This window comes from Apus apus, chromosome 19, assembly GCF_020740795.1.
Source record: "Apus apus isolate bApuApu2 chromosome 19, bApuApu2.pri.cur, whole genome shotgun sequence".
In the NCBI taxonomy this organism is placed as follows: Eukaryota; Metazoa; Chordata; class Aves; order Apodiformes; family Apodidae; genus Apus; species Apus apus.
This window is the reverse complement of record NC_067300.1, coordinates 7,626,857-7,642,095: the sequence shown is the minus strand read 5'-3', so window position 1 is coordinate 7,642,095 and position 15,239 is coordinate 7,626,857. Positions and strand designations below refer to the sequence as shown.

The 15,239-nt window shown below is 48.0% G+C and overlaps 1 protein-coding gene across 2 annotated transcripts; it reads right to left on the bottom strand.

Moving 5' to 3' along the window:
• Nucleotides 1–696: 696 nt before the first annotated feature.
• On the bottom strand, nt 697–10,818 carry GFI1B (growth factor independent 1B transcriptional repressor). Of its 2 annotated transcripts, XM_051636877.1 has the most exons (7): nt 10,665–10,818; nt 5,443–5,571; nt 3,874–4,020; nt 3,048–3,304; nt 2,658–2,795; nt 2,050–2,215; nt 697–1,604 (listed from the first exon to the last, which is right to left on the bottom strand). In XM_051636877.1, exons 2-7 carry the CDS (start codon nt 5,555–5,557, stop codon nt 1,426–1,428), a joined length of 1,002 nt encoding a protein of 333 aa, XP_051492837.1. In that variant the 5' UTR covers nt 5,558–5,571; nt 10,665–10,818; the 3' UTR covers nt 697–1,425. The 2 variants fall into 2 exon arrangements, with proteins under 2 accessions (XP_051492837.1, XP_051492838.1); XM_051636878.1 differs by lacking the exon at nt 5,443–5,571.
• Between the last annotated feature and the right edge of the window lie 4,421 nt (nt 10,819–15,239).

The following is a 15,239-nucleotide window of genomic DNA, read 5'->3' as shown; positions in this document are numbered from 1 at the left end:
GCTTTACAATTTCTTAAAGAAAAAAGAAAAAAGGGTAGTGAGACCCTGGCCCAGGCTGCCCAGGGAAGCTGTGGCTGCCCCATCCCTGGCAGTGTTGAAGGGCAGGTTGGATGGGGCTTGGAGCAGCCTGGGCTGGTGGGAGGTGTCCCTGCCCGTGCAGGGGGTTGGATCTAGATGATCTTTAAGGTCCCTTCCAACCTAAACCATCCTGATTCTTATTAGGAACTCAGGGGACTCTACAAACCTGAGTGAATTACTCCCCATCACCAAGAGGGGTGGAGGAATAAAAGCCCAGTGCAGTGACTTGCCAAGGGTTGTATAGTGAGAAGGCAGCAGAGCTTGGAGGAGAACTGGCTCTTTACTTGTTCCAGTGCTTTGCTTCACCCCCTAGACCTAGAAGAAGGAAATAGCCCTGCTCTGTATAATATTTGTAAGGTACTTGCATGCTGGCTAATGAGTACAGGCACCTCCTCCTTTAGGAGAACAGCTGGAAAGCAGAACCCTGGCCCTTGACACTGATATCCAAGGACCATTCCTGACCATGCAGTGACATGGGATTGCCCAGGACACCGTGAAGCCAGTATGTCCAGCATGCAGTGAAATATTGTGGGACATGCCAGCCTGGATTCCAAGAGCAGCCAGTCCCTCACACATGGCACTGAGGGGGTTTATCAGCTGGTGCCCAGTGCTGTGGGATGGCTCTTCCTGGAGCTCCCTTGGTTGCTACTAACCCAGGGATCTTTGCAGCATGGCACATGTGAGGAATGCGTTGAGACCCCAGGCACCAGCTAGGGATACAAGCTGGTTTTTCAGTATTTTCCTCCCACTCCAAGCTAAAAATACAACACAGTTAACTTGTCATTTGATCACAGTAAATGCTCTGCTTGAAAGAAAATTACTTGAGGTGTCTGTTGTCAGATTTTGACCTGGGCAAGTCTCTGCAGAAGTCCTGTCCAGGTGGAACACAGCTCACTGAGCACAGGCTGCCCTAACCATAAAGCAGAGGATGGTTGCAGCACTAGCTTGGCACAGATTGTTGCTGTCACTAGCCCAGGAGTTCCCACCTCACTGCTGGTCAGGCTGATGAACTGACTTCTGCACCTGCAAATCCAGAGTCATAGTGATCTTGGAGTAATTCCTCTGGATTTGTGCTTGAGCTGGTGATGTCAGGTCTGGGCTGGTAGCTGTTGTAATTGAAAAGTGAGAGTCCCAGGAGCTTTCTTTATCAGCTGCTGGGATGTGTAAGGCCCTGGGGTCTTGGAACACCAAAGCCAATGACATGACTTTGCTGGTCCCCAGGAGAACACAGGACACTTTGAGCTTTGAGGTGGGTAGCCCCATCTTGGATGGAGGTGCTGGGGAGAGTCATCTTCCCTGGAGCATGGAGTGGCAGTGGGAGCTCCAGCAAAAACCTGGAGCCATCCTTCACTTGAGACTGTGTTGGGTCTCTCGGTGCCTCCGTAGATCCACCTTGCGCTGGAAGCCCTTGGCACAGAGCTCACAGCTGAAGGGCTTGAAGCCGGTGTGTTTGCGGCTGTGAGTGATCAGGTTGGAGCTCTGGCTGAAGGCTTTGCCACAGACCTGGCATTTGTGAGGCTTCTCCCCTGCAGGGCAGAGAAAATGATAAGAAACAGTTTCACGGATGAGAGAAGGGAGGTAGAAATGCCCTTTAGGCTCAGAGCTGAGTGGCTCTGCTTGGGATGCAGGGTGCTCCAGCCCAGCTCTCCTGCTAATGCCTCTGCAGTCTGAGCCAGCACCAGAGGGTGAGAGGAACCAGAGGTTCCTCCAGCTCTATGGCCCTTGTCCCATCCACATGCAGGGCTGGGAACAACCATGACATGCACCGAAGGCTGGTCAGGAACCACCTTGTTGTCACACAGAAGAACACGCAGCTCAGAGATACTTGGACCTGCTGCTGTCTCACCTCACAGGGAAGAATGACTTCCCAGTGCCCCTGGACACATCCCCAGTCCAGTATCTCTGAGCATCGTGTATGTGTATCACTGTGGTGGGCTCCAGTTTGCATACTGGGCATAATGAGTTTCTCACCAGTGTGGATGTAAGTGTGTTTCTTCATGTCTGACTTCTGGTGGAAGCGCTTCCCGCAGTACTGGCAGGGGTAGGGCCGCGTGTCCGAGTGGATCAGGAGGTGAGTGGAGAGGGTGGAGGAACGTTTGAATGTCTTCCCACACATCTTGCACTCAAAGCTTCTTTCCTGTTAGGGGAAGAAAAGCATGGGATCTTTGTGGCTGCAAGACATGTGACAGAGCTTGAAGAGTGTTCAGAGTGTTGGGAATACTGGATTTGATAAGCAAATCTCCTTGGCTTGTGGACTGACAAGGGACACAAGGAGGAGGGTTACTTATGGAAATGGATTCCATCTTGTGATCTAACCTCCTGTGCCCTTTAGGGAGGAGGTGAGGCACAGGAGAACCAGGAGCAGCAATCCTCCTATCCAAGGCATTCTCCAGGGCAGTCTGAGATCTGTGAGACCAAGACTTATGATCTTCGGAGCTGCTGTCACTGGTATTTGGTTCTTGCAGGGAAGCCGTCACATTTGTAACTCAGGGAGTGTCACTTCTTTTCTTATGGAGTAAGCACCAGTCCAAGCACTCCTGAGCTCTAGGGAGTTAGTTGGCTGGAAGCATGTTGCCCACCTGGGAGTGAATGTTGGTGTGCTGCTCCAGGCTCACAGCATGCCCAAAGGTTTTCCCACACACTTCACAAGCAAAGGGACGGGTCCCACTGTGGGACCTTCGGACGTGGACCTCCAGGCCATGGGGAGTGGAGAACACCTGCAAAAAAAATGCCAGGGATTTATTTGTTTTAAATAAGGCAGCTGTGTCTCCCTCTCTGTTCTCAATTCCTTCTCTTCATTTGATTCTTCCCACTCGTGGGCCATGTGAACCACATCCTTGTCCCCTAGTCAGAAGGACAAGTAGGTGCCCGTTTTGACCCACTTTGGTGTAACCCAGTCAAACACTGATCTATGCAATGAAAATCACTCCAGGCCCTCCCCATCCCTGAGGCTCTCCTCTGTGACACACCTTGTTGCACTTCACACAGTGGTAGGTCTCCATGTCAGAGGAGTAATGCATGCTGTAATCCAGAGGAGGCTCAGCACTTGGCAGGAGGTGGCTTCCATATAGGCTAACTGGGTGCTCCAGGAGGGCTGACTGCATGGTGGAAGACATCTGTTGGTAGCTGTATGGCAGGTGGTAAGCATCCCAAGAAAAGCCAGGTTTGTAGAAGGTGCTTGTCATGTTGGTGCAGTCCTTCATCTGCAGACCTGGGATGGCCAGCTCTGAGTTTGCAAAGGAGAGACAGGAGTGTTGTGCCATTGCCTGCAGCTGGGCACCAGTGAAAGTGCTCCACAGGTGCCATCCCCCCATGTCATGTCCTGCCTGGCCTTGGGAGTTGCAGTTGATAACCTCTTCCTTCTTTGATTCAAATCCTGATCCCCAGGCAATGTACCTATCATGATGCTGATTTCAGTCTGAGGAAATTTTAGGGGAGAAGGGATGCTGTGGGAATATTGCCCCCCACCCCCCCACTAGCCCTGCTTCATGTGGTGTTTGAAAAGTATCATGTGGCCACCCACCCTGACCCATCGAGCATGGAATTGCATTAGTCCTTGAGGTTTGGGGGCTCACTCACTGGGAATCTTAGCATCATCCCTGAGGGACATGCTGATCTAGACCAGGATTGTGAAGGGAAACACACAATGCTCCTGGAGAGCTCTGCCTGGGGCAAGTTTGACCACTGATGTCAAAAGAAGATCTGGCAGTTACTCAATCTGGACCCAGCCATTAGGGGCTCCATAAGCCAGCCCAGCCCTGACCTCTTTTGGAATTGTGTTCTTGGGAGGCAAACCTTGAGCTGAAGGGCCTGGTACCATCCTGCTCAGGTACTGGACAGGGACACTTTCTTCTTTTGGTTCAGATAAGTCCTCTTCTTGCTTTGGAACCATGTGTTGTAGGTCTTGTTTCTTGATGTCTTCTGGTGTCTTGTCTCCACTGGCTGTAATCACACAGGAGAGTCACAGTGAGTTTATTCTGGAGTCTGTTAAGGTGAGTTTTGTATTTATGTATGAACTCATGCTTGGATACACGAGCCCATGTTCAGTTCCCTGAATAAGTGCAGGGTGGTGTAATCATCATGGCAATCAAGGTCTGTTCAGTGCTGAGAAAGGGAAATTCCAAGCAGGATGAGATAGGCAAGGTAGAGCTGGGCAGGAAGAAATCATAGGACACTTGATATCTACAGAAAATTAACCCTAGTAGGGGAATGTCTGTAAGAATAATTTCCCTATTTAAAACTATTTTCATTTGTGTGGATAATTAACAATCACTAACTTATTAACTTCCCCACCCTTATTGTAAGAGATTTCACTGTTGTTAACCCAAATTTATGGACAGGGAAGCAGAAAGGGGAGGTAATTGCTTATGCAGTTGCAAAGGTGACCCCAGGGCATTGTCTCCTCCTGCCCACACATACTTCTCCATGCTTGTCCCAGCCCTTAAAGAGGCCACCCAGCACTTGTTAGGAGTAGAATTTATAGTAAGAATCTAAAATGGACAGAAGTTCAACAGATGTGCCTCCTTTCAGCTGGAGATAGGACTGAGCTGCTGAAGAATAGTATCCATCTGTTGTCCAAACCCTCTTGTGCACCAGTGAGATGCAGCAAATGGCCAAAGGATGATGCCAGCACTGGAAATTAAAATGTCCTTTCTTTTTTTATCAAACTTATCATAGGGCTGGGCTAGAATTTGATAGCCAGGGCTAGAACAAAGGGTAAATTGATCCTAGATTTGAATAAAGGGAATTTGAATGGTGCCTGAAGGAAGAAAAGAATTGTCCCAGCCCTGTCGGGGCATCCGTTGTACGGGTGGCTGTGGGACAGCATGAACAGGAGCAGAGGGAGGCATCAGCAGTGTTTGGTTTGTGTTCATATAGTTTATAGCAGCTATCTAGTGTTTTCTCACTCTAACTGTAACCTTTCTTATCTGGAGGAGGTGGTAACACACTGAGGTAGAGATGTGGGTTCAGGGGGAATGTGGACAGTGACCACAGCAAGCTGGAGATTGAGGTGGCACAGCTGAGTTTGAAGGAGCCTGACAACCAAGTGCAAGCTCTTTTCCCAATTGCCAGCTGCCTCCATTTGGCCACTTTTCCCAAACATGACCACACAGCAACCTTACATCTCAAATCTCCCCAGCAGGAAACAAAGGGAGGATCTAAATTTGGGTTCAGTGGGATAGTGTGGATTTGGCCTGGAGAAAGGGCAGAGAGTGGGGGGATCAGTCTGTCCTTAGACTGACACCCCTGTGTGGAAGCCTTTAGTTGCTCTTCAGCTCACTTATCCCCCTCCCTTAGTTCACCTGCTCAATTATTGCTTTCCCTTGGTGTATTCTTACAAGCCCAGTGGGTGGATTGACTCACCAGGGAAGGGAGAAGTTACTGGATCCCAGGTGAGCACAGCCAGGTCATCTTCCACAAAGCGGGGCTGATGATAGGTATGAGCCTTCTTGCTCTTCACCAAAAAGGAACGTGGCATTTTCCGTTCACTGCCTGGGCAGAAATACAGAAAAGCATCAGGTAAACCTCTGTGGTTTTGGGGGGGCAATCTTTTCATTTGTTCTCCCAGCACATCAGCTCTGTATGCAGCAGTGATGAGAATTAACTCTTCTACTAGGGAGACAGTTCATCTTGAAGGTCCCTCCACCCAACTGAAGAGCAGGGAGTGGTTGCATGATGGATCTTGACTCTGGGGAAAACACTAAGCAAAAAACTTATTTACAGACCAAACCTGTGTCTGTAGCAAGGATAGAATCATCCTGGTTGGAAGGGACATTGAAGATCATCAAGTGCAACCATAAGATACATCAGAACCCAGGATCTTTGTTGTTCTCTGCTCTGGCTACAGGACATGGTGCATCTTTGACTTTACCCTCCCTGAGGGGACAGAGTAGGATCCATGGCTTGGAGGCCACCCCTTTGAGAAAGGGTCTGAGGGTTTTTACTGCACCTAGAGAAGCACTCAGTCCCCAGCCATGACATGGGCTCTTCCATGAAATGGCTACACAAAAAATAATCACAGAAACATCATCAATAAGAGGAGACACACAGTGGAAAATCCCCTCAGCCATGATGTGTGGTGGGCTTCCTTCTCTTTGGTTGCAGCTTTTTTTTTTGGATTCTGGCTGACAAACAACAGTCAAGCAGAGGCTGTGCTGGGTGAGAGAGAAGTTACCTTCTGGATCTGACTCAAATATCACAGACCGTTGAAATGGTGGCTCAGGGACAAACATCAAATGCTGAAATTTAATCATACAAAATTCTCTTGCAATGCCTCTGTTATCTGTACCACCCAGAGCCCAGCCCGCCCTGAGCCTGCTCCCCAGGGCTAGTGGCTGTTCCAGTGAAGACAGTGGGACAACAGGCTGGATGCTGTGGACAGCAAGATCAGCTGGTGCCTTATTTGCATGCATATTTGCATTTTTCCCTTGTAATTGTTCAGGATAGTAGCACTAAAATCAAATCTTGCTATATTTCATATGAAAAGTCAGCAGTAAGTCCTGGCTCTCTAGGGATGAGAAAGTGTGTTATCAAGTTCTGGTCTCTTCCTGAGAGCAGTTGCAGTGTAACCTACTTATTTATTAAAAATAACAAACCAAAGTTTGCTCCTGTTAAGTAGGAGTGACCTGAAAGGTCTGTATAAGTCAGGATGATGCACTGGGGGTTCCTGGAATCCCCAACAGCCAGGGAAGGAGAAGATCTGCTCCCTGGGGTTCAGTTCAGAAGTGCCTGCACTAGCCCTGCACACTACATACAATTACACAGCCCAGTGCTGGTTGGTTCAAAGATGCCAGGGCCAGGTTCACAGCAGGACCAACTGCTGCAGAAGTGTCCCATGGGATTCACACCACAAGGGCTGCTGTGGCTTCCAAGCCTGCTGCTCTCAGTGAGAGGTGCTTGTCAGCCTTTGGAAATGCAGTTCTAGCTTAGCTGTCTTTCTAAATCTGGTCCAGGATTCCCACTCTTTCTTCAGGGATAACTCTTGCTGTCTCTAACCATTTTTTGTTTTTCCTTTGGAAATGACTCGCCTGTTTTTCTTCATTGTCTTCCAAGAAAGTTGCATATAACTTGAGGTGAGTAAGAGAAAACAGAGGCCAAGAGTAGAGTTGTTAATTTAAGAAAGATGACAAAACAGTTCTGAGAATGAACCACAAGTGTGCCCTTGAGGGAAGAGGCACTGAAGTACCTGGCTGTATTTGCTCGCTAGTGAGGTTCCTTCTAAGCATGGTGATGTCTATCTGCCTGGCAAGGGTGGCAAGTACAGAAATGCCCCCAGCTTGGTACAAACCCCAGCTTGGTACAAACCCCAGCATGTCCTGCCACAGACAGGACCCTTCCAAGAGTGTTCTCTGCTCAGCCTGTGCACCCCAGATTCCAAAAGTACTCAGCTCGGAGGGTCTGGTTGCCCAGGTCAGCCCCAGAGGGGGTGTCTGTATGTGGAGCCACTCAGCAATACAGACGTGCCCCAAGCCCTTTACACATGGAATTGCCACTCGTGTCTCAGGGATTTTCCAATGTGATGGGGCAGAGCTGTGTTCACAATGGAGGGTATTCATACCAGTGAGCTTTAGACATCTGATTTCTCTGCCTGAATCAATCAGTTAATTTCCCTGGGCTTCCCACCCAGTAGAGGAAGAAGCTCCTGCAGCAGGTAATGGAATGTAGGGTGAGAGCCTGCACCCAGCAGCACCCACTGGAAGAGTCACCCTCCCTGCTGTCAACTGGAGGACCCCAAGGCAACAGCCAGGCACCTTAACCAGGTAAATCAGAGGACTGGGGATGGGTGACACAAGCAAGTATTTTGTGGCAGCACCCACAGGCCAAGCACATGAAGGCAGCAAGTGGAGCCCTTCCTTTCTGATGGTGGTTGCAAGTAGATGCAATGAATCAACAGGATTTTTCTGGATGTGTTTGCCCCAGCAGATGTAAATGTCAAATTTGGGCCAGTATCTTGGCTGCTGATAAGGCCCTTTACTGAGCACAACAATCTTCAATGCACTACTGAACGTTACAAAAGGAAGTTACCTTCCCCCACCCCATTTTACGGAGAAAACAGGAACTTGGGAACCCAAAGCCTAGTTAATTAACAACTGCATTGGACTGACTTTGTGATTCACACAACCCAGTTAGAGGAAAGCTAGAAGCACAGATTGTGAGAGGAAAAAAATACTATCTCTCCTTGAAACTCAAGATGATCATCACCAAGTGATCAGCTGCTCCCAATGGCTGATGATATTTCAGAGGGAGAGCAGGGCTATGGACAAGAGCCTCCATGGGCTCTTAAAGTCATTGAAGCTGCTGACAGAATTTAAATTTTTAGCAAAAGGTTAAAGCTGAAGTTTATTTTCATGAAATTTGTTCTTGTCAGCCCCTATGGCAGCAGTTTCTACCTTGGCAGGCAAGGGAGTTGATTGTTTGGGCAGGAGTGCCAACTCAAAAAAGCAGGTGTTGTGGAGTTTTTTTGATTCAATGCAGAATATAAAATCAGCAGCCAGTGAGAATGGACATTCTTGCTTCTCATTCATGCAGCTGGACAATAATGCTGTAGTAACCTGCCCCCAGGAAAAGCCAGCCAAAAGGACTCAAGGGGGAAAAAAACCTGCTTCATTATTTTAGGTACCTAACTTGAAGCACCTTTGAAAGGGCTTAATTGCCTAGTTGTAAATTCCCAGTCAGATCCAAAAGCAAACCCAGTGCTGGTGGGTCATCTTCCGTGTCCAAGCTCAGGGTTCCTCCATCCTCAGTGATGCTCTCTGGTGATTTTTCAGAGTGTCACATGTAAAACTGGAATATAACATGGAAACACTGGAGACTGCGCAAGAACCTAATTAGAAGGGTGTGTTTTTGTGGGTTTTTTTAGGGGGTGGCTTTTGACTTCAGGATCTTAATTTCACTTGATCCTATATTCCTCAAGTATCCCTAACTCCCACTTCACTGCACGGCAGCTCACAGTACCCAAAAATACAGGATTGGATCCTTTCACATCCTTTAAAAGAAATGAATGTTCTCACTGAATGAGATGATGGAGCTGTTCTTGGTGGCTCCTTCCGAGACAATTCCTAATGTGAAACACTGGATCTGGGATAGGTGCTTGCAGGCTTGTGCCATGCTGAATCAGGAACCCCATTTGCACTGTAAATTCCATTCTAAAACTGACTTTCCTTTTACTCTAAATTCAAGTAATCCTATTTTAAAATGTACAAGGTTAACTGCAGAGACAAAACCCTTTTTCCCCACTACACTCAGCAGAAATACTTTTAACTTGCAACTGATACTTGTCTTTCTATAAGCTGATAAGTATTCAAAGTGTTAGGCTAAAAGAGACATATTTCCTTCCTATTGCTTAATTTGTCTTTGAATCCTAATACTGTTTTTTTCCTGTTCTTTCTGGCAAAGGTGAAGCTTCCAAAAATAAATAGTTAGACTTTTCAGAAAAGAAAAGCACAAAATAGAACACGACATCTGACATTTTTAAGAGCCCAAATAAAATAAGAGGTTTTACAGACTCTTGACTCTAAATCTAAAGTCATATTCAAAAGGATTCAAGTTCTTTGCAACAAAATTAATCCTGTCTTCACTAGTCTGCCCTGGCAAAAATGAAATGTACTTGGGGCAAGTAATTTGAATGTTGCTTTTTGAGTGGAAAAATGAGCAGAACATTTTTGATTCCTGTGATAAGACTGGGAAAATGGACATTATGGAAGGGCTGGCAAATTACGGTGGAAATTTTGCCCAAGAAGTCAGATAGAAATGCTTGTATATCTGTAGCATCTAGGAAAAATGTTTAGAATATAAATGCAACGTTTGCTCATTAGAAACCTCATTTAGCTCCTGGTGATGCTGGGAATGCCACTGGCTTTAGCAAACTTTGCCTTAAGCTTCCATGGATAAATAGTGGAATTTGACAAATTTTATATCCCCTTAATGTATAGATGCACTTACTGTGTGAACTTGCAAATCATTTGCTTTCCTGCTTTTGATGTATTGAATCAATCTGGTGGTGTATGAGAAACATCTATAAAGAGCTAATTCCATATGCTAAAAATTGTTAAAGACTAATTGGCAAATACTTAGGATTGAAAAAATACTAGAGATTTGAAGCAAAAATCCTGAACAGGAGAGACTGCATTCTCACCTAGCAAAACTGACAGATTAATTGATGTCAGCAGAGGTGTGCTCTTTTCTAAATTTAAAGGTCTGGCCCTATAAAAGAGCAATTAAAAGAAAAAAATAAACCCTGCTCTCTCTTCAGTGCTCAAGTACAAAAGTCTACATCTAGAAACTATTCCTACCTGGGACACAGGTATCTGTGACAACGGTCACATCTTTTATATTTTGTTCTACTATTGCCATTTTCACATGTGAGACTTAAGCAGGTACATGATATATAGTTTTTAAAAGGTTTGACTCACTTGAACTAAGTGAACCATTATCATAAAGAAATCCTTAGGACAAGTGACTTACGCAGAGGAACATGTTACAAATTTCCAAACACAAGCAAAGAAGAAGAAAAAGCTTGTAGAAACAGGTAAGAGAAATGAGAAAAGCAATGAATTTAAAAGTGGTTAAGAGAATAAATCAATCACCTGTTTGGGGGACTTTGCTTCACTGGGTTTGCCTGGAAATCTCCCCAGACAAGCGAGACGTCGTCTCCTCTCCAGGCTCCTCTTCCACTTTCTCACTTAGTAGCAGCCTGCTGAAATAGACACTTCTCCTTTTTTCTCTCTCTGCTTTTTTTTGTTGTGTGTTGTTGGCTCTTTTTTTTTTTTTTTGCCCCTGTTCCCCTCCCTGATTTTTCAATCAGATTATTTGTGTCAAAATCTGGCGGTGAAGAAGCGACCAATAGAGAAGCAGAGCTCGGAAAGTATTTGCTTATCAAAACTTTCCAGGACTTTGAAAACTTGAAGGGAATTCATGATGCCCAGCTCGAAACCCTGGGGGCAGCACCCTGCACTGGCTGGGGCAGCTTTGCCTTCTGCAGGAACACTCCTCTGTCATACTGACAAAGAGCATGACAGGGTGAAATAATGTACCAAGCAGATATTTGTTACTTTTTTTTTTTTTAAAAAAAAGAGAGTAGCTCTTAAAAACCCTGTATTTTCACACACATTCATCCAGGCATCGTATCTTTCACAAACAGACACACCATCTGTCTCTCATACACACACATACTTCAGTCTCATAAACAAAACCATCTAGCACATGCATGGGATTATTTTATTCCAGAATGGATCTTCTATTTCTCTAATTTTCAAGGAGACAGGAAGAGATACTTGCACTGTAATAACTGAAAAAGATGTGTGTTAAGCAGCCTTCGTTCTCACAGGCATATGTGTGCCATCCACATATATTTTAGGCATTGCTCTATCTATATACAACTGTATGTAGGATATAAATATAGATTTAAGAAAGCTCATTAAGCAAGCTCATTAACAAGCATCTTTGCAACAGGCTCTTCAAGAGCAATAATAAGAATTTGCCCTTCTATCACTTGCTTTCAAAAAATGTTTGAAATCCAGCTGGCAAATGTGAAATAACTGACAGACCCCTGGCTGGAGGAGCAGGGTGGAAGGGAGGGGGCAGGAGGCAGAGGGACTTTTCTCAGATCACCCAGTAGTTCCGTAGCAGAGGTGGGAACAGGAGCTGGAGAGTGGCAATTTTCTTTTCAGAATCCTTGGGTGTGACTCTTATTTGGGGACAAGCAAGGAGAGCTGATCTCCCCAGATGCTTGGGGCAGGGTGATTCCCCCTATTTCGCCTACTCTCTGATGTTTACCACCTTCCTGGCTGTCCCAAGTGCCCCGTGGCAGGAGCTGCACGTGCCCCCCGCGCTCCCCCCTGCCCTCGCAGCACACTCTGCACGCCTGGGACCGGGACAGCAGAGCCGCCTGCTGAGAACTGAATCATTTGAGCTGGATATTTAAGCACACGTGCAGCTGTTGAGTGCAGGCGCTGGCACAGGGCCGTCAAGAAATGCCTTTATGCCACGGAGTTTTGCAGCTCCCTGTGAGCTGTGAAACACGTTTCACGGCTTCCCGCAGCCGGTCGCGTTACACCAGGACTCGGCTGGGTCCCTTTTCCTACAGCAGCACCGAGCGGTGAAAGCACCAGGAAGCAATAACCTCTTTCCTGCCCTCGGCTGCTGTTTCCCGGGAGCGGGTGCGATCCGGAGACACTTCAGATTCCTCCTTGGAGGTACTTTGTGCCCCGCCGTGGTGCCAGGCGTGCTGGCCCTGGCGCTCCCCGCTGGGACAGCCGCAAGTCCCAGCTCGTGTCGCTGCTCCGTGGCACCGGGCAAGCTGAGCAACGGGGCTTGATGCAACTCGGAGATCGGAGTGAAGATTTCACCCGCGTTGAGAAAGATTCAGATGCCGATCTTGACCCATCTGTCATTTACTGAACGTAATTCAAGCAGCAAACAATCCCTTTTCCCCTCTCCCTCCTCCCCTCCTTATTTATCTAGCTGGGTTTTGCATGAAAGAAACGTTCCCAGGGCATTGTGCTCGCAAGCTGATTTGCATCCTCTTAAACACAGGCATTGGAAGGATTACATTTCCCCACTACAAAAACAAGCATTGTAACAGAAAACCAAAATGTCCAGCGCAGCTTCGGGGTTCCGTATGAGGACAGTTACAGGAATTAAACAAAACAGGAAAATGACAAGCTGCTGGAAGGACTGAGATGTTGTTTTCTGAAACATTGGAGCTTCCTGGTGCCATCAAGTGCAAAAGCTGCAGAAGGTGCCGCTTCAATTGGAGCCAGTGAAAGCAAAAAACCACAGAACAGCAGTCGTGCAAAACATCTAATGGCACGTTCAGTGAAACCTCACCAGCCAGATGACTGGAACCTGATGATCTCTAAGATCCCTTCCCACCTTGACCATTTGATGATTTGAGAGGTGCTCCAAAGAACACTACATCTCCCAGTGTCTGTAACTGTGCACTGAGCAGCTGCAAGTGAAACATCTGTACCAGCTGTTCTGCCTCCCCAAGTACCATCCTCAGAGCACGGCTCTGCATGCAAACTGAGCCCTGAGATGATGGGCACAGATGGGTCTCTTTTCTTTATATCATCACTAAGCTGGAGATGGGGGCTCTTGTGTTTGGTTCAGTTCTCATCCATCCCTTCTCCCTTGATTTTACTTCAGGAGCTCCTAAGGAGAAAACAGCTGCAGGACGGGAGCTCAGCGAGCTGTCACCTTGGCTTGCTGTGCTCTTGCTCTTCCCTGGATTTCTGTTTATTGCTCCTGCTCAGCTTCTCACCCCCCCTCTCCATCGCAATCGCCAGCAAAAGGTGATTTGTAAAAGCTGAAGAAAAAAAAACAACCACAAACTCGGGTGCCAGAGGTGAGTTTTAGGCTGGAAGGACCTTTGAGCTGACCCCGTGTGGCCGTTCTTAGTTTATGTTCTTCCTGTTGATAAAATTCTCCGTGTTCTCTCCCCGCAGAGACCTGCAGAGGGCTGATCTGGGCTCACAGAGTCTTGTGCTGGCCCTGACCCACACGTTCTAGTTCTGCTCACACCTGAGGACAGTTTAATTTTGTGTATTGCTCTGAGTTCTTACTCCAGTCCATCCTGAGTAAATCCCAAGATCATTAAATGCATAGCTCAGTAATAATAGGTTAATTATAACACATTGTGTCCATTCTAATGCAGGTATCTTCCCTTTCAAACCTAGCAGCAACCCCCTCCTGTAGCATCCATGTTTTCTTTGTCAATTTGAATGTAATTAAGTCACAGTAAAATAACACTACTAATTGCTTCCAGCTCTTTTCTGAAGCTCATCCTAATTTCCACTCTTTTCTGTGGCAGATTAAATAAACACATCCCCTGCACAGCAGGAAAAAAAAATACCATCACTCAGTCCAGCCTGCAGTAAATACTAATTGCCATGCACCAGGCAGGGCTGGATTTAAAAAAAAACAACATGCTGGCTCCAAGCAGCTCCATCTCCTCCAGAAGTGGGATGACCTACTGCAGGTCAGCCTGAAGGAATGATCTCAGCCCTGCAGGGATGAGAGCTGCACAACACAACTAACCCCATGGAAGTTAAAAAAAAAAATAAATCAGCTGGTAACTTCTCTGATGGGGCTCTAATCTGCTTTTATTTTCTTGCACCTAGTTTCTACCTTGTAGATTAAATGTCTTTGATTCCTGCTGGTACTTGAGGGCATCTCCTACGGGTTGAAGAGGGCGATGAGCAGCTTGACAAGCAGCCTTGGGTGCATCCCCTCCTTGGAGAATGGGAAATGCTGAGACCCCACTGGTCTGGGGATGCAAACATCGAGCCGAAAACCTGTTGGTGTGGCACACAGAATGGAAGGCTGGAGAACCTGCCCTGGAGTAATTTCCAGCCTTCTTTCCTCCTCTGCATTTTCCACGGGGGGGAAAAAAGTAAGTCTTTAGAAGGAAGGCTGCAATGTGTTACGTCATACAGCCGCTGCACTTCAGCAAAGAAAGAAGAATGCTTGTTCACGGTTCGCACGCAGCGCTCGGTGTTCCCAAAACTGAAGTTTGCTTGTTACCCGTGTAGGAAACCAGCCCGTTCGGACGCTCTGCCCCGCAGGTTCCTGGCAGGGCCTCTGCAGCGCAGCGCACACCTGGCCTTGCCCCACGCTCACACAGGCCCCTTCTGAGACCTTTCTCTTCCCTTCCAGCACATCCATGCACTTAAAAACCAAAACAACCCTCTTCCAGGCAGGAGCCCGGAGCCCCGCGGGGCCGCCGCAGAGCCCCCCCTCGGGCGGCCTCGTCCTGAGGGCTGAGCCCCCGCTGTTCCGATCCGGCTGGGCAAGGCGGCCCGGGGGGGTGTGAAATGGGGACAATTGGGGGTGTTTTGGCGCTCGGGGGCCGGTCCCGGTGCCCCCCCCCGGCCCCCCCCCCCCCCCGCGGGCCCCGCGCCCCGCCCGCCCCGCCCCCTGCCCAGCCGCCCCCGGCGGCCCCGCCCCCAGAATCACGCGACTGCCTCAGGGCCGCATCGCTCCCTCGCCGCGATACACCTCCGCCGCGGGGAAAGCGGGTGGGCGCGGTGGCTGGGCAACACCCCCCCCCCCCCCCCCTTTTCGCCCCTGCACCCCTACAGGGGGAAAGAGATTTGAAGGGGGAAGAGCCCAAGCGGGGCGGTGAGGGATGGGAGAGGAGGCGGGAGGGAGGAGGTGGGGTG

Bases quoted from the DNA above. Each gene is read 5' to 3' on its own strand.
- GFI1B (XM_051636877.1), bottom strand. From the start codon at position 5,557: ATGCCACGTTCCTTTTTGGTGAAGAGCAAGAAGGCTCATACCTATCAT. The intron at 3,305-3,873 runs GTTTGCCTCCCA...TTGCAAACTCAG, and splicing joins ACCAGGCCCTTCAGCTCAAG to AGCTGGCCATCCCAGGTCTG. The intron at 2,216-2,657 runs GTGGGCAACATG...TTCCCCTAACAG, and splicing joins ACACCAACATTCACTCCCAG to GAAAGAAGCTTTGAGTGCAA.